At 45.8% G+C, this 27,984-nt stretch overlaps 2 protein-coding genes across 2 annotated transcripts in view; one reads left to right on the plus strand and one right to left on the minus strand.

Annotated features, from left to right (window-relative positions):
* Positions 1-27,984, minus strand: part of CAMK1D (calcium/calmodulin dependent protein kinase ID) — a 260,116-nt gene that overhangs the window by 168,597 nt on the left and 63,535 nt on the right. The window lies entirely within an intron of this gene.
* On the plus strand, positions 5,399-7,956 carry LOC307225480 (uncharacterized protein). Its single transcript, XM_079993337.1, has 2 exons — positions 5,399-6,691; positions 7,593-7,956. Exons 1-2 carry the CDS (start codon positions 5,822-5,824, stop codon positions 7,629-7,631), a joined length of 909 nt encoding a protein of 302 aa, XP_079849463.1. The 5' UTR covers positions 5,399-5,821; the 3' UTR covers positions 7,632-7,956.

Below are 27,984 nucleotides of genomic sequence, written 5' to 3' on the forward strand. Positions count from 1 at the left end.
TTTTTTTCTTTTTACTAATTTATGGAGAACAATATTCATAGAAGAAAAATATGTCTTACTCCTCACCTCACTAGCTCCCACTTTCTGTTGCTAAAATGAAATGACATTTTTAACAGAATAAAAGTGACAGGTCTTTGCAAGATTGAAGATGTTAAAGAAAAGCATTAACAAGCCATTAATTGATCACTGGCAATATTATAAGTAGACAAGATGCTGGTCCAAGAAAACACCTGATGCAGTAGCAGAATCAATTAAAGTTGTTCCCCAAACTGCAAAAAGTCTCACTACAGTGGTATCTTGGGTTACAGACACTTCAGAGGTTATTGACGCTTCAGATTACAAACTCCGCTAACCCAGAAACAGTACCTCGGGTTAAGAACTTTGCTTCAGGATGAGAACAGAAATTGCGTGGCCCCATTAGCTAAAGTGGTACTTCAGGTTAAGAACAGTTTCAGGTTAAGAACAGACCTCCAGAACGAATTAAGTTCTTAACCCGAGGTACCACTGTATAGTACAAATCAACCAATGGTATTATGTGAGAAACATTTCAAGGGAAAAAATAGGTACAACTTTTAACTCAATAGTAAATAAGTAAGTAAGTAATATATCTATATGCTGCCCATCTAACTGCTTTATCCCATACATACCTTCAATCAACGCATTTATTATCACTGGTCAAAATAACAATACTCTAGCACAGTGGTTCCCAGTTAGGAGTCTGGGGACCCTGGGGGGGCTGCAGAATGCACCCAGGGGGTCCATGGCCCCATCCCATGCCTGCCCCCACTAATTTTTGTCATTTTTGCATGGTACTATCACAAATTTAATAGTCTGTTTTAGCGCTGTGCAATTCTTCAATATACTGTCCAAAATCGGTTTAGAAATCATACTGCGATAACCATTTTGACCCGGCAACACACAGGCATTGCCAATATTGCACGATGATCTCAGCCGATAATGCTGCTGATCTGAGCTGCCTTCCCTCACGCGGAGAGAGAACAGGGCAGCTGATCGCCCTCACTTCAAGGCACCTGGCGCTACCTTCCCCTGGCACGGAGGCAGCACAGCGCAGGAAAGCAGCAGCCACAGTGGACATGCCTCTTCACTAGCTGCTGCTGCTGCTGGCTGCAGCCCCCATCCCATCCCCTCCCACTCAAACCAGGCGGTGGAGGGGGCTCCGCCTCCCCCCCAGCTGCTCCTTCCCTAATCCCGATGCCTGATTTGCACCCACCCCACCTGCCCGATTGTGAATCCATTTATTCAGCAATAAAGGATACTTTATAAAATAACAATTCCATCTGTAAGGTAGAATGCTGCATAATTGAAAGTTCAATTAGCCAATTAGCCTGGATAAATTTTGCTTCCTCAAAGAGAGAGAGAAATTAAAAACCAACTTAGAATTTTCTCTGTACTTCCTCACATCACATTCATTTGTCACTGAAGAGGCCTGCTGGAAAGGAACAGAATTTACTGACACAACACTATGAATTATGGTGTATGAACAGTAACAAAAACCATCTATGCATGAAGGAGTGAACTGTTATTGATTTTGTTAATTGCGGGTGAACATATCAGATGACACAGCAATTCTCCAAACAGCTCTCATTTATTCACAGGTCAGAACAGAACTGAACTGAAGGGTTCAGCCAGCCTGCTTATATAGAGCTCCAGTACAATGTAACTGTAGCAACTTTCTAAAACTATCCAATCACTGAACGTCACTTTCAATCCCTTATTTGCATATGTGGACCTGAGTAAAAACTATCTACAGTATCCCCCTGCTGGCCCAGGGTGAGAACTTCAGTACATAACAGATTTAACCAACTATATTTCTGTCGAGTGATCTAACTTACAAAGCAACTATGGTGCAGCGTAAATGTTTCAAAAACCACTTGTGTTTATTTATTATTCTTGTTCTACATTGCCTTCTAAAAATTTTACTCATTAGTGAAGTGCACACAGCCAACCCCTGGAAACCATAAGCCAAACTAAATTCACCTAACATTTTGCTAGTAAATCATATGTGCAAGCAGGGCTTTTTTCAGCAGGAACTCACTAGAACTCAGTTCTGGCACCTCTCGGGTGGGCACTATTGCCATTCTCAGAGAATAAGGCAGGTGTTCATGGTGAGTTCCAGCACCTCTTTTTCTAGAAAAAATAGCACTGCATGAAAGTAATACTTTTGTGGGCACAAAATTGTATTTCCACAATTAAGAGATTTGTAAGGCAGCAAGTCACGAAATTAAAAGACGCCTGCTCCTTGGGAGAAAGGCGATGGCAAACCTAGACAGCATCTTAAAAAGCAGAGACATCACCTTGCCGACAAAGGTCCATATAGTTAAAGCCATGGTTTTCCCAGGAGTGATGTATGGAAGTGAGAGCTGGACCATAAAGAAGGCTGATCGCCGAAGAATGGATGCTTTTGAATTATGGTGCTGGAGGAGACTCTGGAGAGTCCCATGGACTGCAAGAAGATCAAACCTCTCCATTCTGAAGGAAATCAGCCCTGAGTGCTCACTGGAAGGACAGATCCTGAAGCTGAGGCTCCAAGACTTTGGCCACGTCATGAGAAGAGAAGACTCCCTGGAAAAGACCCTGATGTTGGGAAAGATGGAGGGCGCAAGGAGAAGGGGACGACAGAGGACGAGATGGCTGGACAGTGTTCTCAAAGCTACAAACATGAGTCTGACCAAACTGCAGGAGACAGTGGAAGACAGGAGGGCCTGGCGTGCTCTGGTCCATGGGGTCACGAAGACGACTAAACAACAACAAGGCAGCAAGAGCCTTACAGGAAGACCCAGACCCCTTGCTCCCTACCCTTTTGTGGTGGGCTTTGGCAAGAGGACCTTGGTGGCCTGTTTGCTGCACAAGCAGAACCAGTTCCAGACAGCCAGACAGCAGTTTTGCAGGTACCAGTTCAGCTGGGATCAGATTACACAAATGTTGAATAAGATCCCAGTGGTTCCTTTAAAGCAGGGGTCAGCAACCTTTTTCAGCCGTGGGCCAGTCCACCGTCCCTCAGACCATGTGGTGGGCCAGACTATATTTTGAAAAAAAATATGAACAAATTCCTATGCCCCACAAATAGCCCAAAGATGCATTTTAACATTGTTTTCAACTTTCTTTGCTGCAATGAATTCACATATGATTGTTGTTCAAAACCCATCTCAGTTGAAGGTGGGGAAATTTCCTAATCTTTTCAGGGGGGGAAATAGTTCTTGTGAATCCATCTGTCCTAGCTACTCAGGAGCAATACAGAACTTGTGGGTTGTAATGTGCCTAATGTTCAGCTTATGTAGCAAACCACAATGGCTTCTATGAGCATCACCACAAGCAGAAATGTTGGACTCTGGACAACATCACGGAGAGGAGAGAGGAAGCAGCAATATGGGAGGGGGGGTTGTTGTGTGGTGCCTAAGTGTCTTCCCTGGGGCTGTATTCACAATTTCCTTCTGCCGTATTTCCTGCTTCTGAAGGTTTCCATCAAGGTTGCAATTAAAATTGTGTTTATTGAGGTCATGCAAAACAGTTGTTTGCTTTTTTCTGAACATTTTTTGTTAAGATTTGGTATCACAAAGGTGATCTTGTTATCAATTTTTTTATTTAGATATTGATTCATTTAATTCAAGCTTTATGAAGTGTCTGTTGCTGTGTGATAAGATGGTGACTCAGAGACTCACAATAAAATTAGCCTTAGATTTAGGAAGGAACTTGGAGGGGGGGGGGCAGATAAAAGCTCTCCTACTGCCAACTGTTCTAATACAGTTCCAGTGGCAAAATATGTGTGTGTGTGTTTTCTCTCTTTCAACTCCTGCTTCTTGCACCAATCATTCAACCTTTTTAGCCACCCAGCATTTGGGGGTTATAAAAAAAATCTGTATATCTCTCCCCATCCGTGCCAATTCATAATCCACAATCTACAAGAAAGGAGTGTTTGAGCCCCCTCCCCCCGGCTGCATGTGTGTCTTTTTTGTTTTTATTTGATTTAATTAAAATAGTATAGGGTCAGTTAGACTGTCATTGCAACCATTTAGAATACAATTAAAATGAAGGGGGTGAGGCACTTCACAAGCAAGACACCAGGAGTGGATTAAAATGAGCAAACATGACAAAAACGCATTTCACAATGATGTCATAGTAGAGATAAGGCTGTGCTAATGACTCAAAAGGGGGGGGGTCAAGTCATACTACTAGGAGGTTTTGATATTAAATGAAAACAATACGTGAGGAAGGTATCAGGGAATGACTAGACCCCAAAGCTAGTCACACTGGGAGGTCATTACCTGTTTACTATTGTAGGAAATGCATAATTTGAACAGAAAATGTTTCTGGTTCCTGTCTAACTAAGTAGTCTAGAGAAGAACAACGCAGCAATGCTTGCTCCTTTGTTGTCTCAGAGGATAGTTGAAGATGACCTCTCCTCTTGAGGTCCGAGAGAGAAGAGTGAGAAGGAGGAGGGGGAAGCTGTAAGCAGGATGCAACCTGTGCATATCAGTCTAATTAAAACAGAGAGAAGTTGATCATCTGGAAACCTGGAAGGCCCTAACTCTGTCTTAACCCGTGCAAATCCCCTCTTCTGCACGCAGAGTTTCACCCAAACTTCCAGCACAGGTTATGAGACATTGTCATTGGAGCCCCTACTTAACCAAAGGAAGCTGATATTGCCATGGGGCGTGCTGAAGCTCTGGGGCACACCTCAAGACGTTCTCCATAATCAGACCTGTGTTAAAGCATCTCTGAATAATAACTGAATAATAGCAAAACCAAGAAACTTTGCTGACCGAATTGAAAATTCCATAGAATCATAGAGTTGGAAGGGATCCCAAGGATCATCTAGTCCACCTGCAATGCAGGAATCTCAACGAAAGCATCTGTGACAGTTAGCCATTTGTACTGCTTTCAGCAGGAGATCCTATTTTAAAATTTGCAATGCAGAACAGCCGCTTGTTTTTGATAAAGGTCAACTCTGAAACTGAAGTGGACAGTGGTAGGCCAGGGACACCGCCCCCCCCCCTTCCAAAGGCTCCTGCAGTTGAGTCTTCTTGCGACAGATGGTGCTCACCATATCTACAGGATGCTTTTGGCAACGCAACCAGGATAGGTGAGAGGTTTTTACATCCCTGGAGCATTTCAATAGAATGCCTGTCTTCTGCCAGATTCTGCAACTACTGAATTATGTGCAGTCACTGGGCAAGTGGTGGGAATTTCAAAATCTGGCAGCAAGGTCAGAATTAGCATGTCACAGCACCAGATTTTTCTACCCAAAGGAAAATCTGACAAGTAGTGACAAATTCTGTTACTACACTGACAAAATATCAATGCCACCTGTTATGTACTGGGTTGAATAGGATCCAAACTGCAGCAGTCTGATTGGCCCTAGAACAATAGGATCCAAAAGGCAGCAGCCTGATTGGTCCTAGAACAATAGGATTCAGAATGCAGCAGTCTGATTGGTCCTAGAACAATGCAGCAGTATGATTGGTTGGCAGGAACTACCCAATCATGCTCCAGATAGAAGTGAATCCACAACCTGATTGGCTTACAGTAGAATTCCGGAATTAGCCAATCATGTTCAGCCCATTGTGTAAATAATGTATATAAAGCAGATACCTTGAGGGGACTTTCATTCATTCCTCCTCACCACTATGAGCTGAATAAAGAGCATGAAATCACTTTGCGACTCTGAGTATATTTCACTGGCGACGAAGGTGGGATCCCGCTGAGCTGACTGCCACACACAGCACCGCAGCACCGCCACCTGCCGCACCGCTGCCTCGCACCGTGTATCCAGGCTTCAGCTCCGGGACACAAGGAACTCAGAATGGCAACCGACAGCAGCTTCTCACCGTTCAACCCAGCATCCGGAGACTGGGAAGCGTACGCCTCCCGTTTCACCTTCCTCCTAGAAGCCAAAGGGGTCACCGATGAAGAAGACGCCAAGAAGAGGGCAATATTCTTCAGCGTTTGCGGAGAGGAGACATTTGAAATTGCCCGGGCTCTCCTTGCGCCTGAAGACGTTGCTACTGTTCCATACAAAACAATAATGGAACAGCTGAAGGGGCACTTTTCGCCACAGCCCTCAGTGGTGGCTCGTCGAAATGCCTTCTATGCAAAGCGGCAAGCCCCTGGGGAAACCATAACTGGGTTTGTGACCTCTCTCCGCCAAGCCGCCCGGTTCTGCAACTTCTCAGAGCTGGAGAACATGCTTCGTGACCGCCTCGTCGGTGGCCTGAGGGATGAGAAGCTGCAACGACGCCTCTACGCTAAGAAGGACCTAACGTTCCAGGTCGCTCTGGAGGAGGCCCTGGCAACGGAAGCTGCCGAGAGGTCGACGCAAGAGGCACGGCCGAGCCAGCCATCCCAACCGAGGGTCCACCATGAAGACCTCACCGACGACTCAGGATCCAACAGGGAGGAGGTGCACCGAGTACAGCAGCGCACTCAAGCAGCCCACATACCACAGCTGCCTCGACGAGAAGGAGGGAACTGCGCAAGTTGCGGAGAAAGTCACGAGAGGAGGACCTGCCGTTTCCGCAACGCAGAGTGCAGGCAGTGCAGAAAATCGGGACACATCGCCCGGGTGTGTCGGGCTCGGCCCACCCGACGCCAGGCATCAGATGACCAATCCAAGAGCCCCAGGTCCCGGGGCCCAACGCACCAAGGCAACTCGACGGAGCTCACGGACTTCCAGGTATACCAGTTGCCCCACCCCAACGTAGAGAAAATTTATGTTGACGTACAGATAGAGGGGGCCCCATGCCGCATGGAGCTTGACACGGGTTCAACTCTATCCATAATCTCGGCAAGGACCTTAAGGAAACTGTGTCCTACTGGGGGTCCCAAACTCAGGCCGGCCCCATTCACCCTCCGGGACTTCCAGAAACGTAAGGTCCCCACAATGGGGGTGGGGACCTTCAGGGTGCAATACCGAGGGCGGACGCGGCAACTGGAATTGCTGGTGGTCAAGGGCCCCTACATTAGCTTACTGGGATTGGCATGGTTTGGACCACTGGGGCTAGCCGTCACCGGGGTGAACCACACTAGCTTACAAGTGGACGTGGACGCCATATGCAAGGAATTTCCGGGGGTTTTTGATGGGAAATTGGGACAGTATACGGGCCCCCCAATTGCTCTACAGCTTGACCCCGCAGTACGACCGGTCAGGCTCAAGGCCCGCCGGGTCCCGTTTGCCCTGAAACCCCGTATAGACGAGGAATTGGACCGGCTTGTGGAGCAAGGAGTGCTGGAGCCGGTGCCTAATGCCCCCTGGGAAACCCCAATTGTCACACCCGTCAAGCCTAATGGTTCGGTCCGCATCTGCGCAGACTACAAATGTACCATAAACAAGGCCCTTACGGCCCATGCATACCCAGTGCCAGTGGTCAGCCATGTTCTTGCCACCCTGGCTGGGTCGAAAATTTTTGGCAAGCTGGACTTGGCCCAAGCATATCAACAGCTGCCAGTAGATGAGGCCACAGCAGAGGCACAGACGATTGTGACGCACAGAGGAGCATTCAGGGTAAAGCGGCTGCAATTCGGTATCAGCGTGGCACCAGGCATATTCCAGAATCTAATGGACTCTCTACTTAAAGGGATTCCTGGCGTCACCCCCTTCTTCGATGATGTGTTGATTGCCGGGCCCACACCAGAGGAGTTTGAGGACCGCCTCCGCACCGTTCTGCACCGTTTCCAGACGGCGGGTCTCAAGGTGAAGCGGGAAAAATGTCTACTAGGAGTGCCTCAGGTGGACTTTCTTGGATTTATGGTGGACGCAGAAGGGGTCCACCCGACTGGGGACAAGGTACGGGCCATTTGTGATGCCCCAGCGCCCAAGAACAAGACTGAACTTCAGGCCTTCTTGGGACTATTGAACTTTTACCATTCCTTCCTTCCCCACAAGGCGGCGGTAGCGGAGCCCCTACACAGACTCCTGGACAAGCGGGCCCCTTGGGTGTGGGGCCAGCGCCAGGAGGCCGCATTCCAGGCAGTCAAGGACTTGCTTGTCTCAAACTCGGTCTTGGCACACTTCGACGAGAGGCTGCCGGTGGTGCTAGCATGCGACGCCTCGCCCTATGGAATTGGCGCTGTCCTGGGACACCAACTCCCGGATGGAAGAGAGGTACCAGTAGCATACTTTTCCCAGACACTCAACGCAACCGAGCGGAACTACTCGCAAATCGACAAGGAGGGTCTGGCAATCGTGAAGGGAGTAAAAAAATTCCATGATTTCTTGTACGGGCGGCCCTTCACCGTGGTGACTGACCACAAGCCGTTGCTTGGCTTGTTTGCCCCTGAAAAGCAGACTCCCCAAGTGCTGTCTCCTCGCGTCCTCAGGTGGTCAATTTTCCTTGCCAGCTACCAGTATGCACTGATTCACCGTCCGGGGAAGGCGATGGGCCATGCGGACGCCCTCAGCAGGCTACCACTACCGGAAACAGGCTCCGACCCAGCACCTGCACAAGAGGTTATGAGCCTGGAGCTGCTTCCTGACCGCCCCATTCAGGCACAAGAAGTTGCACACCATTCCAAGAAAGATAGGGTCATCTCCCGGGTCCTGGACTGGGTGTGGAGGGGATGGCCCAGCAGCAGCCCCGGGCCAGAATTCGCCGGCTACACAACCCGCAAACATGAACTGTCAGCCCACAAGGGGTGCCTGTTATGGGGAAGCAGGGTCGTTGTTCCCCAGCCCCTCCGCAAAAGGGTCCTCACAGCCCTACACGAGACACACCCAGGGGTAGTAAGAATGAAGGCCCTTGCCAGGAGTTATGTGTGGTGGCCGGGGATCGACGGAGAGATAGAGGCCTGGGTCAAACACTGCCAGGCCTGCCAAGAATCCCGCCCAGATCCCCCAAGGGCCCCAGTCCAGTCCTGGGAGTCCGCCCGAGCACCATGGTCACGCCTGCATGTGGACTTCGCTGGCCCCTTTCAGGGGAAAACATTCTTCATAGTGGTGGACTCCTACACCAAATGGCTGGAAGTCGCACTGGTACCGTCCACTTCTACGTCCGCAGCCATCCGGGTACTACGCAGGCTGTTTGCAACCCACGGGCTCCCTGACACTCTCGTCTCAGACAACGGGACTGCATTTACGTCAGGAGAATTCCAAACCTTCACAACGCAGAACGCCATCCGCCACATCCGTTCGGCGCCATTCCACCCTGCCACCAATGGCCAAGCAGAACGCATGGTGCGGACCACCAAGGACACCCTTCGCCGTATGACACAAGGGGATTGGGAGTACCGCCTTGCCACATTCCTTCTAGCACAGCACAGCACCCCCAGCTCAACGACTGGCCGGAGCCCCGCTGAACTACTAATGGGTCGGCGCCTTGCAATCAGATTGGACCGCCTTCACCCCGATAGAGCTCAGGATGAGGCAGTGGTGGGGGAAGGCAAGAACCCCCGGACCTTCGAGGCTCAGGACCCAGTGTACGCAAAGAATTTTGGGGCAGGCCCAGCATGGGTACCCGCCACAGTCACCAGGGTCACTGGCCCCGTGTCGTATGAGGTGCTAACGGATGGGGGGCAATGCTGGCGCCGCCACTGCGACCAGATACGGCGACGATTCCCAGGAGAAGACCAGGAGGAGGAAAGGGCAGAGGAGTCCCAAGGGAACAGAGGGGCAGTGAGGCCCATAGAGCACGAGGGGCCAGCAGGAGAGGCAGAATCAGTAAATACAGAGAGGACCTGCGAGGCCGAAAGGACACCGGAACCAGAACCACGACTGAGTGAGCCGGTTGCGCCAGACCAAACAGCCCCATCACAGCCAGCATCCTTGGAACACGAGCCAGAACCTGAACCCCGGACCAGGGAACACCCCAGGCCGCAACGCACACGTAGGCCGCCAGCGTACCTTGAGGACTATGAATGCGACCTCCCGGGCAGGACTGGAACTTAGAGGGGAGGGGTGTTATGTACTGGGTTGAATAGGATCCAAACTGCAGCAGTCTGATTGGCCCTAGAACAATAGGATCCAAAAGGCAGCAGCCTGATTGGTCCTAGAACAATAGGATTCAGAATGCAGCAGTCTGATTGGTCCTAGAACAATGCAGCAGTATGATTGGTTGGCAGGAACTACCCAATCATGCTCCAGATAGAAGTGAATCCACAACCTGATTGGCTTACAGTAGAATTCCGGAATTAGCCAATCATGTTCAGCCCATTGTGTAAATAATGTATATAAAGCAGATACCTTGAGGGGACTTTCATTCATTCCTCCTCACCACTATGAGCTGAATAAAGAGCATGAAATCACTTTGCGACTCTGAGTATATTTCACCACCAAAATAATCCTATTCACAGGTTTCCACTTCCTTAAACATCAGGCTGAATGAATATCACAGCATGGTCAGAGCAGAGAAGCCCCCGGGCAGGTAAGGATCAGCCTGTCCACGGTTTAGTATTCTACGTATCACCCTACTGTTAAAAGAGTTTAAATGGCTGGTTAGTTGGTTCTTGCTTCTGGATTCAGTTAAAGGTGCTGGTTTTGACTTAACTGGATTCCAGAACTGCATACATAAGAAAACACCAGGTGTGACTTCATGAACCACCACCCCTGGAAGCAAGAATTGGCACAATCTTTCTGCCTTAGGAAGATGCTTTGTTCAATTGTTTAGCAGTTCTTGGCAGACTGGCAAAAATGTTCTTTAACTTCAGCAGGCCTTTGGAGAGTCTGAAAATGAGCCTGAGTGGTTCTGCTTTTTTAATTCACTTTTATGGATACTTATGATTTTATGGTTGTCATTCATTTTAATGGTGGGTTTGTGACCTGTCTCGTAGCCACCTAAATGGAGAAAGGAAGGCACATAAAACAAAACTGTAATAGAGCTACAGAATTTTGCCTTTCCACTTTCTTCAATTAAATGAATTGGTAAAAGTAAAAACCAGGACACCCTGAAAGTTGTTGAGCCTTTCAATTCCGCCTTTGAAATCCCGGATGTATAGCAGCCCTAACATGGATTTGATCTTTGCATCTTACATGTTCTTGATATACTTCTGGAAGCTCACTAATTCTTGAATTCCTTATGAATTCTGTCATAAGGTTATAGTTCAAGAATGTCTGAGCAATGCTCCATGTCAACCTGCAACTTTTAAATTACAGCCCAGCATGTTTGTACTGTTGCCTCTACCATCACTTTGGTGTATATTTCTCATTACACTTGTCATTCCTCAGTAAAAAACTGTCCATCCAAATGAACAAAGTGGTCTGCCATTTTGATATCATATAAACAGGCACCTTTTTTAGCGCTCAGCTACCACACTTCTCTTTATTTGCCTGATAAAATTATCGTGGGTCCACAGCCATACCTAAGTAATTGTGCAGCAAAGGTGTAAAGAAAGATGCACCTGAAACTCAAAATGACAAAAGCTTACTACACCTGCAGAACTAACGAGGGAAGGCCACAAGCACGGCAGCTGCCCTCAAATGAAAAGACACAAGAGGTTGGGAACATCAACAGATGACAATTTATATGTGTTCTAAAGCCACAATCTAAAAAGCAGATATTATAAAAGATCTGAATCCAAAAAATTGATTATACAAATAAGGTTATAGTTTAACCCACTGATAGTTACAATACATTTTTAATGCTGAATCCACTATGGCATTGCTGGTTTTTTTTGTTTTTGTTTTTTTAAAAAATAGGATATACATTATATGTATTACCTTTACTTAACAAAATGTATATACTGCTTGATTATAAGCAGCTTATTAAAAAATAAACAAAAACATTAAATTGCAGACCAATAGGTATTTACAAATTCAAAATATGATTAAAATCAACAATAGTTAAAAAGAGATTAAACACATGTAGCTTCTACCTATCTGGAGAGGCTTGCCTGAACAAAAATGTTTTCCACAAGTGCCCAAAATGATAAAGCGAAGGTGCCTGCCTGATGCATAATAGGCAAGGAGCTCCAAAGTGGAGGTACAGCCATGCTAAACAACTGATTTTTTACAAATGTGGAGCGAGCGTTATGTGCATGTGTAACCGTGCAAGTTCTGCAAATTGAAGTGAAGTTGAGTAGACACATATGGATTAAAGTGATCCTGCAAGTAAACTGGTCCCAAACTGTGAAGGGCTTTATATACAAACACCTTGGTCTAGCATCAAATGGTCAACCAGTGTTGGTCTGCTGTATGTACAGTAGAGGTGCTGTATACAGACAGGCAAGGGCGTAGGAAGGGGGGGGTGTCACCCTGAGGGGGGGTGACAAAATGGCGGCCGGCTGAGGGCTCCACTCATTTGTAGGGTGGCCGAGGGAGCGCAGGCGCCGTCGGTATGGGTGTCGCTTGAGCACCGTCTGTATTGGCGCCGCACATGCGCCACCGGGTGGTTTGCCCTGCCCCTCGACACCCCGCACCGGGTGCTGAGGAGCCTTCCTTGCCACCTCCTGTCAGCAGCTGTGCTGCAATGTTCCGCACTAACCGCAGCTTCCGGATCAAGTGCAATGGAAGGCCCCCTAGAGTGCAGTAATCCAATTGCAGTAATCCAAGTCACCAGTGCCTAAGCTACAGTGGTCAAGCTCTCCCAGTCCAGGCCCAGCAGTAACTATTGCACCAGCTGTGGCTGGTAAAAAGCCCTCTAGCCACTGGGGCCACCTCAGTGACAGAGGCTTGTTGCCTACACACTTTTACATCTCAGGAGCACAAAACAAGCTTGGGAGTACACCTAAAATTGCAAGATGTAGAAATGACCTTGATGAGACGAGACACTGAGCCTATTCGTCATGAGTTGCCCCTCCTGCACTGCAGGGGTTCCTCTGCGGTGTATAAAACCGTATGAGCAATTTCCTCCTAGTAGAACTAGCCATAGTATTGACCTGGCGCCATCAGAATTAAGCGTCTCGGGGTTTCCCTTCACAATCCTAGAATCATGGGGCGATATAACAGATGTACAGCTTGGGCTTCAGGCTCAAACTTGGCATTTAGGATCTTGGCCTGAGAGCAAGAGATAATTTTGAAATACTTTCCATTCAATTCTGCTTGCAGTTTGCATTATATCAAATAAAGGCCACTGGGGATATTTCTGCAAAAACTCTAATGTTGTAGCAATTACAGTAACAACCAGTCTGGGTATAAAGGGCTGTATACTGAGTCAACGAAATCTTTCAGGGGGGAGGGAGCGGAGGAAAATTAAATAAACTTGCAAGATTTATAGCAATCCCACTGAATACAGTGAAAAATCTTAGCCTTCAATTAAGACAAAGCTCTGAAGAATACCTCAGGTTAAGAACTTAATTTGTTCTGGAGGTCTGTTCTTAACCTGAAACTGTTCTTAACTAGAGGTACCACTTTAGCTAATGGGGCCTCCTGCTGCTGCCACACGATTTCTGTTCTCATCCTGAAGCAAAGTTCTTAACCCGAGGTACTATTTCTGGGTTAATGGAGTCTGAAGCGTATGTAACCTGAGGTACCACTGTACAGCACTTCAGAGGAACAACCTGGGACAGAGAAGGAAAAAATTACATAGCAAGGATTTTCCCATTTATGATTTCCAAGATTTTAGTGCTGTGAGTAGCTGCCCCCAAACCGTACATGAGCTTAAATGACGGTAAGCTTAATTTAACATGTTAATTACATGCATGGGTATCACTTCTGCGCAGCAAACAACAAGAATCCCGCGTACTGAGTGCTCCATGCTCACTTCCACCATGCAGGAACCTACCGCCAAGTGAGATTTCAGATCACACAAATGGCCAAACCAGAGATATGTGTGTGCATGTGTGCCATAAATTAAAGAATAGGCAAAGGACTATCCACAAGATTTTCATTTGTTTTTTAAAAGCAGAAGTCATACCTGTCTAGAAAATCTATTGTGTGTGAAGGGGCCCAAATATCCATGCAGTGGGTTAGCTATTTACCTTGGCCAAACGTGCAGTGGCTGCCTGAGGAATTCCTCATGCAATGGTTTAAACATGCACTGTGTGCTCACAGCAAACGTCCTGCACAAACACAAGTTGATTTAGTGAGGGTCCCATACATCACAGAGGGAGATTGTTTTGGGGGGCAACCTACAGATTATACACAGCTGGCACTGTGACCTTTTGCTTGATTTGCAAGCAGTTCATAGCGCCTCTTAAGATTTTTTAAAAGCATTGCACTACTGACCATGTTTTCAATACCATGGCACCCTATTAAATAGAAAAGTTATTATGGGCTGCATCTGCCTGTGTTTTATTTTTTTGAGTTTTTTGTTTTGTTTTGTAAAAAAAGAAAATGAGCAGTATATCAATTTTATGAAATGAAATAAATATTGTTGTGAATAATTTCTCCCAAAAAACAAGTAATTTGTGAGTTGCAAATTATGTATCATGTTGATTGAGGTAGGAGCAGAGCCTCTCTATGACAGCTACTGCCTGAGAGTCTAGGACTAAAGGACATGCCTTTTTGTAACTTGTAAGTGTACGTTCAACAATCAAGGGTTAATTCCTCACTGTGGACATTCCTTAGCACCATGATAAGTAAGGGACTATAATAGCAGTTAGTTTTCAGTAACCTGTTTTTCATCCCTGAATTTAGCATTTAAAACACCTGACACCGTGGGTACCATTCAGCTACGTTTACCTCAGAGTACATCTATTGAACTTAATGAACCTAACTTAAGATGCACCCACAACTCCACTTGCCCCACTGCTTTCCCCCTGGGAAACTTGCTGCTTACCACTAAACTGGTTTTTCTGCAGACTGACAGTTGCTCCAGTTCAGTACTGGTATACAGCATGTTTTCCTGGGGAGAAGCATCAGGACAAGCGAAAAACTGCTCAGACCAGTGCCTAGAAAACCATGTGGCAAGGAGAAAACCTCTTGGGTCCATGCTCTGGATGAACCCTTAGTCATGTTCATTCATTTCAGTGGATTTACTCTGAGTAAAACATAAGTTGTATACCACCATATGTGACACAAGCTTCTATCCTCTGTACATATTCTTCAGAGTAGGCTCCACTGAATTCATTGCTGGCTTCTTCAGAGCAAATGTGCATAGGACTGTACTGCATGACACAAAGGATACCAGTGTGGTTGCAATAGATACCTTGATATCCTACTCATTTTGACCACCAACATAGTCAATAGGCCAAAGGTGGCAGCTGCAAACACACTACCGCCACCTCAACTATTTATTGGCACATTGTATATTGAAGTCATTAGAACATGAAGTTTTTAAAAGTAATTGAGAGCAGACGCCTAACTGGATTATGTACTACAGCTCATTAACTAACCCCCCACTGTTAAAACAAGCGACTCTTATTATGTTAAAATGGGATACAAAGATATCAAGGGACAAGAAGAGCCTCTGAGGTCTGCTTGACTAATCTTTCACTATAATTTCAAAACTGAACAAGCAAATGAGACAGATCAAACAAACTCCAGATTTGAAACGCAGCCCATTCCACTTTACAGTAACAAACAAAGACAAAATCATGCATGGAGAAAGTATCTGCACAGGGGCTTCCACTTGCACCATGGGGTTTTCCCCCTCCACCCATGTATTCCCCAGTGTGGCTCAGGGGATCATAAGAAACCCCCAAACAATATGGGGGGCATGACCTGCCAAGCGTTTGCAATAGCTCAATGTTGAAGACCACCAAATGGGTTTTTAGCAGAAGCAAAATGATTATATCAAAGTTCTGCTAAATGATTCCGTTCCATGCTCCAACTATTTCCCAGAGGCAGATTCTCTTTTTCATATACCCGTCCCTGAGTAAAGCACAGTCCAAAGTTTGTTCCTATTTGGGCGACAACTTTTAACGAAAGTTGAAAGAGTTGCCATTATTCAGCAGGGTCTGTAGAAGTTAAAAAACAGGGTGGGAAAAGTGGGCACATAATCTTTAGCATTGATGCATATGCACAAACTCTAAAACATTATGCCATGCATTGCTTGCCAGATTACATAGTGCAGCTGGTGAGGTATGTTTTGAACTGCTGTTAGCCACTGTAGGGCATTTATGTTTCTTCTAGTGTATCTTTACCCAGAATAAGTCACCTCTCTATCTTAAAACTAGCAAGACATGTAATTATAGACGATGTGAATAAGGCATACAGAAAGCAAATGGTCAAGCCTTCAGAAACACGTGGCAAAGATCAGACAGTAATCCTTGTTGCTGTATGCATGCACAGGTGTTTTCCAACTAAATGCCGGTCATGCGTCTGCAAGAGTGTATGGCCAGGAGGTGTGGAGGTATTGGGAGGCATGGCTAGCAGGCACAAATCCACTCATTCCCACCCCCCTGGCTCACGGAACATATGGTGGGGTCATGTGAAGACCCGTAAAGAAAACACTCACTTTACTGCAGGGATTCAGTCCGGCAAAGGCTTTGCTGTATCAGCAGGGCTGGAGAAACTGCAGCTGGTCCAGACTTTGGGCTGGTGAAAGGACTGCTTCTGTTTTATCTTAGAGAGAAAAGCAGCAACTTGCGGGGGGGGGGGCTTGCAGTCACCACTTAAATAATTGTTTCTTCAAGCAACTCCTGGGGTCTCCCAAGACATTCCTGAAATAGTCTTCTAAGTGTAGAGCATGCACATGTTTATTTTCTCACAGGATTCCAAAAGAAGCTTGAGTTGAGTTAAATTGGTTGGCAGCTAATCCCACCTTTCTGATGTACTCATATAGGTGAATCACATAATTCAGATCCATCTCAGTCACTGTGCTAAGAAACTTGGAGTATGTGTTTAGTTCTGGTGAGTAACTAATTTAGAAAGTTTCCTCTGCTGCACAGTTATTAATATAAATTAATATAAAGGAGCCCTTCCTCATTTGCACCCAGCCACCCTACATATGCATTCTGCTAACTTATGATTTATGTTCTTTCCTGGGAATGTCAACATCTCTTCTGTTAATTGGCTCACAATTTTAAACAGAAGCCTTCATTTACTTCTGAAGTAACTGCATTTGAGTGACATATGAAAACTAGCTGCATAAAGATGAGAGAACATGAAAAGGATCCATAAATAATTCCTGTTTACTTCTCCCAAAAATGAGTTTTTCCTGCATCTCCTAGAATTTCAAGGCAAAAAAACACACAACCAATTAACATTGAAAACCATCTAACTGCCTCTCCATATATGAACCAACCCACACTCTGCACTCAGCACCTGAGGTCCTTCTTTGTGTGCCTCCTTTGTGAACAGGCCTTCTCTGTGGTGGCTCCCCACTTGTGGAGTGCTCTCCCCAGGGAGGCTTGCCTGACACCTTCATTACATAACATTACATACCAGGCAATAACATTCCTCTCCTCTCAGGCCTTTGGCTAATTCAATTTGGCAAATTCAATTTGGCTTTTAAACTGGGGGAGGGGTATTGTTTTTGTTCGTTACTATGGTATGTATTTTTGTGTTTTTATATTGTAAACCTCCCTTTGATCCTTTGATGAAGGGCGGTATAGAAAACAAACAAACAAAAAATACATATAAATAACAGCAAGGCGACAAAATCTTTAAAAGAGCAACCCCAAATCCAAAATAGATTAAGAATATGTGTGATATTTTCCTGATGTCCTGTATAGGCATTGTGGAATTAGGGTGTGCTCCTGAAACATGTCCCTGGGATTCTAAAGCAGCAGCAGCAGGCTGAGTCATTTATCTGGCTGGGCTTTAGGAGAGGACATTGATAGAACATAGCAAGTTTCATTCTCCACCCACCACCCACCTTTTGACTGAATCTGGAGCTGTTCTTCACAAGGTCTTAATCCTCTGAGCAAGAGAGAGCAAGAGCAAGAGAGTAGCCAATCACTGCTGAACATAAATAAAACCAGTTTTGTATCACCGTGTCCCAAAATACCACAGTTGGCAATGAGTTCTTTCACGCTGGGTCCTTGTGCTATTTCTATCACAGGAAAAGGAGCATCTCCCCAAAGAGTGTCATTTACCTGTGACGCAGAGATTGACCCATATATGCCAAGTCATGACATAGGGGAACATCGTAGTCTGCACAGCCTATACATTGTCTAATATGCACAGAACATATGCAGGTTAATCATGCAGGTTACTTGTGAGTGCTGAATTTTCACCCATTGATCTGGCATACACAAAATGATGAGGTGCCTTTTAAAAAGGACAGGTCTATCAAAAACCAAACTAGTAGCCACAATAGCTAAACAACCTTTCATGTTCAGGGCAGGCATGTCTCTGAATGGGGGAGGGGGTAGCAAAGAATGGAGGTATCTATGAATGTGTACACATTGCATGACAATCTGCATTTGGTGATGGATGCAGGCGCCTTTGGGGGCTGCTGTAAATACAACGTCACCCCCATGTCGTCCAGTCCCCACACTATCTATCTAAAACACATTCCAATCCATTTTGTGCCAAGAATGCACTTCTTAGGCACTTGTTGTCGAAGAAGAGAGTGTTTTCTCCTACTTGACAGGCCTGTTGATGTTGCAGGGCTTGTCAATGAATAAAATAAGCAAAAGAGGAAGAAGAAGAAGAAGAAGAAGAAGAAGAAGAAGAAGAAGAAGCACAGTAACTTAATAGCCTCTACATAGACTTACAAACTCACTGTTCAGACCGTTTTCATGGAAGACATGAAATATATAAAATTTCTTTGGCGATCACTCGTGGACAAGTAAGATTGTCTTCCATGTCTTCCATATATATATATATATATATATATATATATATATATATATATATCCTCTATAGCTCAGCATATCAACACATCAGTTCCTAGTCCCTCTTTTGAAAGACTGTGATTTTTTTATTTAAAGAGAAGCATTTGGAAACAGCAATTGAGCAGTGGGAAGTAGATAACATCATTGCACAGAATTTGAAGACATACCCACCTGTGTGTACAGACAATAACGATTACGATTACGATATCTTTATTGTCATTGTCCCTTGCGGAACAATGAAATTGAAAAACTACATAAAACTACATAAAACTACATAAACACAGACAGCACAGATAGGGGCTGTTGCTCTAGAAGGCATCATCACATGAAGGTGTGCACTACTGAAAACTGCTGTATATAAAAGTGCACTGTGCAAAAACAGCCTCTATACACAGTCTAAGATGCCGTGAGATCTTGAATGTGGCATTCTTTGAATCACCTAGTTGGTCATTATTGGAAGCAGGATGCTGAACTAGAGAAGCCTTGGTCTTATGCAGCCCACCATTCAACACATACCTCTACTGTATGGTTACCAGATGTCCCCATTTCCCAGGGACAGTCCCGGATTTACAAATCTGTCCCTGGACAAAATCCATCCTTGGAATGTTCCTGCATTTCATTTAATGTCCCTAGATTTATATTTTAAGTGTTGTAGATTTATTAGTAGGGAATGAATGCTGTGTCATTGGTTCAATGACACACAACACATCATATGGGGACTTCAGGCGAAGCAAAATGGTGGGTGCTACAGCAGCGAGCAGCTCCTGAAGCCAGCCAGAGCCAACTGCGCTACCAGGCTGGCTCTGGGCTGCTGAGACTGCTACTGCTGCCACCACTGTCAAAGGGGAACTGGGGACGCCCAGCGCGTCAGTGGGGGAAACTGCTGACACTCTCCCCCTGTGACCCAAATCGAGCTGGGAGCGAGAGCACCTGGCCACTCGACCAACTGCCCAGTGGCGCTCCGGGGCCAGGAAAACCCCAGAGCCGATGCAGGGAGAAGGAGAGGAGAAGGAGAAGGAAGAGAGAGAAAGAGGAAGGAGAAAAAAGGACTTCCGGGTTAGCGCCATCGACTAATGGCGGATTCCCTCCGAGCTCCGGAGGGAATCGGCTCCGCAGGATCGGGTCTTGTCCGCGGCGGCGACGCGGGGACCCTTAAAAACCACAGGCGCGGATGCCTGTGAACCTGGTGACTCGGCAGGCACCATTAGTGCCCCCCCAACTGCGAAGGAGCCTTTTTAAAGGCTCCAGAACGGGGACGGGGTGCGGCGCGGTGCTGAGAGTACATTGCTCCTTCTGCGGAGTGAAGCCGCAAGCCATTGTCGGAGAGCGCTGACTTTTTCCTTGGAATAATTGGACTTTAAAGTAAAAACCCGTGAATAATATGGAATTTGGAATTTAAATAAATTTTTTTGTTGAATTAGGAACGAGAGGGGAAGGGTTAAAAAGGAAGTCCCCCCCCCCCTTTGTAGATAATCTAAAGCAAAGAACCTGCCATCTAAGGTTGAGAGAATCCTTTCTTTCTTTTTCTAAAAGACTTCAACCTTCATGGTTTGACACTATAAGAAATTTTACTGGAGGATAAAAGATTAACTTTGAGAGCTGAAGTTTCACACACACACACACCCGGACCCGGGAGCGTCCCGTGAGAGAGCCTGTTGATGAAGTACTGAAGAGTTTGACAGCTGTCAAATCGGCTGTCAGAAGGAAAAAGAGAACTTTGTTTCTGTCGTTTCTCCTGGTTATATTCGTTACAATTTGTTGAAAATAAGGAAGGACTGATACAAATTAACTTGATTATTGGATTTGAGCTGAAAAACATTAAGGAACCAAAATCCCCCTAGAAGGGGTTTAGGACACTACAAGAATGGCTGGAGGAGGGAAAATACAGACTGGGCTGGATAGAACATTTGTTCTCTTGGGAAAGTTACAAGGGGAAATTGATGTCTTGGCTACAAGTGTCACAACTCTGGTCTTAGCAGCAAACAATTTTGTGGAAGCTGATAAGGATTTGAAGCAGGAAGCTCATACAATTGGACAAATAGAGAAACTTGAGAGTTATGAGAATATGGAGAAGGAGACATATGCTGTCCCTGAAGAAAAGGAAGGAGGAGCTGTAATTCTGCAGATGTCAAATGAGAGTTGCAATCTGTGGCCTGACATGAAGGCAACAAAGGAGAATAGTAATTTGATGTGGAAAGCCTGGCCTGAATTGGTGAGCTTAAAACTGAGAGATCCCCTCATGTGGAGATCTGAAGACTGAAGGATTATAAATTTGATTAAGGTGGAAGTTGGAGCTTTGGGGACATTTGGACTTGAAAGGAATATGAAACAAGATTTGGAGTACCCCATAGGCTCTATCTTTAAGTATGGAGGGCTGGCTGGAAAAAACATGGATCCTGTTGGGCTGAAGCCTCTCCGAAATTTGGGATTCAACATTAAGGACTATCAAAAAGGCCGGCAGAGAGGAACTGAAAGAGATTTAAGAGCCTCGGATGTGAGATCTCCAGGCTAAACAATATATTGAGCTGATGAATACTTGCTGGGGACTGAAACCGGGAAAGGGGTAGGTGGAGTCTGGGAATCCAAAGGGTATATAACTATAACTTGCTTTGTTTTTATTTTGTTTTGCTATTTGTTTGGAATTGGGGAAAGCCGTGGAAGGGAAATTTTGGTCGACTTTAGGAAAAATGTTTAAGAATGAGCAACGATGTTTAAGTATTGATGTTTAAATTTGGATAAGTTAAAATTGGTTTTTAAAATGGTTTAAATTAAATGAAAATAAGGTTAAGGATTTGCTGAATTAATAATTTAAATTGGAATACAAGAAGGGGAGGTGTGAGGAGGTCTGAGAAATAAGCTAAATGAAAATAAGTAATTGGAATTTTATGTGTTTTTAACTGTCTTTCTCTTTTAAATTGTGGATTTTTGTATTTTTGTTATTTTTTGTTTAATTGTTGTTTTTGTGTGTTTTTTGAAAATGCTAATAAATATTCATTTAAAAAAAGAGAGAGAAAAAAGAGGGGAGCCCCGACCTTGCCGCATCACTGCTGCTGCCGCCACTGAGGAGGAGAGGTAGGAGAGCACCAGGAGGGCAAGGGCACGTGGCCGAGCCCAGGTCCGACCCGAGCCTACTCCATGGCGGCTAGCGCTCCAAGAGAGTCGGCCAGGGCCCAGATGAAGGCCGCGTGACAGAGGAGATACTACTTCTCAATTAAAAAAAACCCAACAACTTTTAAAAATAACTTTCTCTCTCTCTCTCTTTTAAAAAAAGTGTCTCTGGATTCTTTGAAAAAAATATGGTAACATTACTCTACTGGCGCACGTTGATGGCTTTCTGGTTTACAAAAGCTTATTTAGCTGGTCACTTGGAAGCAATTCTTTCTTGCCACAGTCAACCAGTGAACTAGAGATTTGCAGACTTGCTCAGTGACCTGCATTGTTGGCATCCAGCCTGTTTTCGGCTCAGAAGTTTAGATATAACAGAATACTAGCTGGGACAGAGACAGATGGATTTAATCTGAAAGCCTCCTAACACCAAGTCACCTTGGAAGACAGGGAAATGAAGTTTGCTTCTGTAATCAACTCACTCCATTTGCAAGTCTCATTAGCCAAAGTACTAGATTTCATACAAAATCTATGTGTCATTGAGGAGATGTGTCATTGAGCAACCAGAATTGCAGCTGCAGGAGTGCTGGCTATTGTTCAATTTGCAAAAGTTAATTTATTTCAATATGTGCAGATTTAAAATGACAACTTGCCTCACAATGAGTCTGTTCTTAAAAGAATAACCTTCTCTGACAGGTTAGCAAGTAGTGGTGGTCGGGGACACAGTCAAAGATCAACTGTGTAAATCCTGCCAGCTTCACACAGCTTATAGAGGATGTCGAGATGACATGCCTGCTTGTCCCCTCGCATACTGTTATTAAAACAGTGGAAACAACCAGATTTCTAAGAACTGACTTCTAAGCATTTATTTATTTAAGAGTTTCGCATACCCAGGGGTCTCTCAGTCCAGGCTGGAAGGAGAATGCAACATTTGTCTACTCAGCTACTCAGCCAAAACTAATGTGAGTCTAATAAAAATGCTTATTAGTGAGAAGTTAGACAACACATTTTCAGTGTGGCTGGAATGACCTGATGGCGATCTAGAAAGCTGGGGAAAGGGTGAAAAGATAGGTGTAAAGTCCTATAAATCCTTAATTTATGATGACAAGCACAGCTGACTGAAAAGTAGAGGATGTATTAAGAATAAGAAATTGCGCTCTTGGTGATTGGCTGAATGGAATAGAGACACAAACATTCAGAGCATGCGGAGAAGGCTTGTTCTCTGTTGCTCCAAAAAGCAGGACTAGAACAACTGGGTGGAAAGTGCGGGGTGCTAGACTTCAGATAAACATTAGGAAAAGTCCACAGTCTGGTAGAACAGACTGTCAAGAGTTGGTAGGCTCTCCTTTGCTAGAGGTATTAAAGCAGAGGCTGGCAGAGATGTATCCTACACTGAAGATCCTGCTCTGAGCAATGTGTAGGATCAGATGGCCTCCCAAGTCCCTTCCAACTCTATAGGAAACTCTCCTGACTGCTGGTCCCCTGACCAGTAAAAATGTTCATGAAAACCAGAGCAAGGGAGTTATCAGGAAACGATTTCTGCCTTAATGGGAGACTTAAACTGAGCACAATAAAAATACATTACCCATTTTCAGTGGTGACACTTTTCCCAATATTTATTTAATAAATATGGGAGTGTCTTGTAGCATATTGAAATAGCACTTCCTTCCCCACAGTTTGCATGGAATGAAAAGGCAAAGTTGGTGCAAGCTGCAAGATAGGGAGGAGGTACAGGAAGTGTGCATGACAGAATAGTGCATCTCTTCCAGAAGACATGCCTCAGAGCTCTACAAATGTCTCTATATATTTAAATAAGTGAGGCAGAGTAGAAAGTAAGAGTACTTTCAACCCATTTCCACAGGCAATCCTAAATCTAAAACACCACAATGCAATCCAGCCAGGAGATGAGCAGGGCACGAACAGCCACAGCCTTCGACAAGATAGAACTGGATTTAAATCCTCAGAATCATAAAGCTTCCTGGCTTCTCTCAGTGTAACCCATAAAAAAAAACCTGGATAGCCATCATGAGCTCCTTGGAGGAAGGACAGGATACAGCTGTCAAAGAAAATCTTCTAAAGCGTTGCATTGTGTCTTAGTTACTAATACATTTTCAGACGTTGTCACAAATGCCCACCATATTGGAGAAAGAATGTTTAATATGGGAACTATAACAAAAAACCCAAAATCTGGAAAGGTATTAGCCCCAACAGGATTTTAAATCCTACATAGGAAGTCATGAATGTAGAAATCGCTCTCCCAAGCTCAAACAATTAACATCAACTGCCTCCTTGGGTGGGACGCGGGTGGCGCTGTGGGTAAAACCTCAGCGCCTAGGACTTGCCGATCGCATGGTCGGCAGTTCGAATCCCCACGACGGGGTGAGCTCCCGTCTTTCGGTCCCAGCTCCTGCCCACCTAGCAGTTTGAAAGCACTCTTAAGTGCAAGTAGATAAATAGGTACCGCTTTATAGCAGGAAGGTAAACGGCGTTTCCGTGTGCTGCGCTGGTGCTGGCTCGCCAGAGCAGCTTCGTCACACTGGCCACGTGACCCGGAAGTTTCTCCGGACAGCGCTGGCCCCCGGCCTCTTAAGTGAGATGGGCGCACAACCCTAGAGTCGGACACGACTGGCCCGTACGGGCAGGGGTACCTTTACCTTGCCTCCTTGAAACACTGAGAGCCACAAACTCAGAATAACTTCATGTTCATTTCATATCTGGAAAAGAAGTTGCAGCAGCAAATACTATCATGCTCAACTATAGTCACCATTTTTCAGACAGGCATTTAAGCCACAAGGGATACATTATTCAGTTAGTTAGTTAGTTAGTTAGTTAGTTAGTTAGTTAGTTAGTTAGTTAATATCCTCCCCTTCCTCCCAAACAAGCCCAGAGCAACAAACCCCACAGCCCACTGCTGCTTCCAGACACAGGCTGAGGGCCTTCAGGGCACCTCCTGATCAGTGGCAGAGCGTGCCTTTGTGTCGTGGGGGTGGGGGTGGCAGAGGGCGACATGAGGAAGACACAGTAGGGCAGGCACCTGCCCTTCCAATCAGTCTGGGTTGGATTGGTTTGAAGGGTGCCTGCCTGTTGTGTCTTCCTGATGCCTTGCCAGCCGTGTGCTGCTTTGTGAGCCCAGGATGTGGGATCAGACTCACAAAGCAGCGCAGGGCTGGTGGGGCGGCGTGAGGAGCAAAATGCGCCCTGCAAATGTGTCCGGGGCAACAGCTCCCCTTGCCCCACCCATGCTACAGCTCTGCTCCTGATACAGATATCACAGAGAACAGAAATGAGGGTCATCAGCATATTGAGCACTTACCCCAAATCCCCTAAGGACTATTCCCAATGGCTTCATGTAGATAGACTCATGCCCTGCAGCCCCCCATAGCCACAGCACAACCATCAAGCACTCTCCCAGCACTGTTCTCTGGACTCTGCCAGAGGAACTGAAGTCCTGTAAGAACACTGCCCCCAATATCCATTCTACAGAGCTGCTCCAAACAAAAACAGTGAGAGGAAGGAGCAAAGTGGAACTCCCCTTGTCCTGCTTTTGATAAAGGTCCTCTATAACGGGACTCAGGCCAATTCAGTCCCATGACCAGGACTGAACCCAGACTGAAATAGGTCTAGATAATTCATATCATCCAAAAATGCCTGCAGTAGCCCACTTCCCTAAAAAGGGGGGTGTTTGTTCCCTAAAAAGGATGTGCTTCTTCATCCAAGCCAACTGGTCCGGAGCTGGCTTCTTTAGAAATGGCCCACCATTGCCTCTTTCAAGGCCGTATGGACCACCCCCTCACATATTGAAGCACCAGCCACACTCCAGACCCAACCAATCAAACCCTCTCTGCTAAATTCAATAAGCCAAGAAGGGCCAGGGTCAAGAGGGCCAGGCTTGGATGTAAATCTGCAAGCACCTTATCAGCATCATCAGGCTGCTTAAGCTGAAGGCGATCCCACAATATAATCACAGGATAAGGCATCAGACACTTTGGTCAGGACGGCAACAAATGTGGACTCAAGGTCTCCATGCAGGACATGATACAGGTTTTGCTGACAATGAGGTGATGGGATGGGGGTAATATTTTGTCTGTCATACAACTTTTAAAGCTGAACACCTGTGAACTAAAGGTTCAAATGGCTTGAAGGTATGGAACAACATGAATCTGTGCCTGTGCCTGGAAGTCTCTGTGCAAGCTGCAGACGGCGTATTGTGTGTTGGGATCTGTTTTCCACTGCCAAGAAGTCAAATGTGGTGACAGCCCTGGAGAATGTCTGCTCTTTGTTGTTTAGTGTGCTGTCTGCACAGAATCCTCTAGGCATGGTGTGGGTCACCAAAACTAAAACATGCCTTGAATCTCCTGTGCAAGACACTGGATTCAACTCTACAGAACCTCAAATTCTTAGCCAATTTCTGCTTTTAGAGGCATTTGGCATCAGCCCTCTTTTTCACACTTGTTGCTAAAAGTGCCTTCGAACATCTCTTGTACTATTTTACACATTTGTGAATGTTGGTAACCCAGGAGAAAAAGTCCTTTTTAAAAAATCAAATAAAAAACCATGCATGTTTCACTTTAAAATTATGCAAAAACCAATTTAAGCATCATTTTGTGAGAACACCCAAAATTTGGAATGCTTTCAGCATATGTTTGAAACAGGTCATGTGTAAGCTTTCCAAAACTTGCAGCATTTTCTCTCTTAAATTGTTGACTAAAATCTGAGAGAAACAGTAGCATAAATGCATCACTCATGTTGGAGCAAATCATTCTATTTCAGAAGTCCTGACAAAGGCACGATCACACAGTATGAGATACTGTACAGAGATTTGCAGAGGAGTATCAGCCATTGAGGGACGCAGGTGGCGCTGTGGGTTAAAGCCTCAGCGCCTAGGGCTTGCTGATCGAAAGGTCGGCGGTTCGAATCCCTGCGGCGGGGTGCGCTCCCGCTGCTCGGTCCCAGCGCCTGCCAACCTAGCAGTTCGAAAGCACCTCCGGGTGCAAGTAGATAAATAGGGACCGCTTACCAGCGGGAAGGTAAACGGCGTTTCCGTGTGCGGCTCTGGCTCTGGCTCTGGCTCTGGCCAGAGCAGCGATGTCACGCTGGCCACGTGACCCGGAAGTGTCTCCGGACAGCGCTGGCCCCTGGCCTCTTAAGTGAGATGGGCGCACAACCCCAGAGTCTGTCAAGACTGGCCCGTACGGGCAGGGGTACCTTTACCTTTACCTTTTATCAGCCATTGAGAGTGGTGCTTAATCCGTCCCATGCCTGCCAACTCTCCCTTACAAATCCCCCCCTCCAGAGTGCTTTTATTGCTTTCCTCCAACTGGGCTCAGTTGGCCAGAGGCCAGAAGAAGCATGGGGTGGGGAGCCCAGTGTCTGTTTTAAGGGAGAATCAGCCAGAAAAGGGCAAGCCTCTCTTCTCTCCACTAATTCTCCCTGCAGAAATACCCAACCCTGCCCCTCCTGCTTTCACAGGGCTGGATCCAGACTTTGAGCAAAATAAATGGACCGAAGACCCATTAATTTTAGTGTCTCTGCTCCAAGTATGAGTAGGTCTGGATCCAACCAATATTAACTGGCAAACATAGTTCCATACTGAGACTTGAGTGAAAATATTTTGTCTTGAAGGGCACAGTTCTCCAGACTGTTGGGAATGATCCCTTCCTTTCTGGATATGCTTCCGTGTGGAGGTTAACATACGGAACTGAGAAACAGAGTGGCTTACTATAAAATCCCAAACATGTCTACTCAGAAATGCTGAGTTGGATGGAATTACTGTCAGGTCAGTTGGACAGGATTTCAATTTTAGTTCCCTTGGTGTGCTAAAATAATTACCATATTAGATTTCCCTAGCTAACATTTTAAATTTTTGCATCTGTCTGTCTCAGGAGACAATGGAGGAATGCGCCTTTGGGGGTGAAGTCAAACTGCTGGAAGGTTGTAGCACCTGCTATGGCTGTAGAGGTCAATATGGGAGAGACATGTTTTGTTGCAGGTGTGGCAGATGAAGGTGTCCGGTTGTGCTGCTGCAGGTGCACCATGGCGTTTCTTCTCTGCGCTCCTCTCAGCAGCCATTCCTCCTCTGGTCACTGTTATAGATGCACCACCTGTCTGTCTCCAGGCACTGTGCTCATCTGCAAGGGATTCCCATATAACAGGGTTAATGTAGCCAGCCTTCATGTCTCACCTGCAGGTCTCTTTGTAACGCAGAACTGATCTGCCGATGGGCCTGGTGCCTGAAGCCAGTTTCCTGGAGATCATGTCCTTGGGGATCCT

The sequence above is a fragment of the Podarcis cretensis genome, assembly GCF_951804945.1.
Source record: "Podarcis cretensis genome assembly, chromosome: 10".
In the NCBI taxonomy this organism is placed as follows: Eukaryota; Metazoa; Chordata; class Lepidosauria; order Squamata; family Lacertidae; genus Podarcis; species Podarcis cretensis.

Coding starts and splice junctions, on each gene's coding strand:
- LOC307225480 (XM_079993337.1), top strand. CDS start 5,822: ATGGCAACCGACAGCAGCTTCTCACCGTTCAACCCAGCATCCGGAGAC. Junction 6,692..7,592: donor CGGAGCTCACGGACTTCCAG/GTATACCAGTTG, acceptor CTCTACTTAAAG/GGATTCCTGGCGTCACCCCC.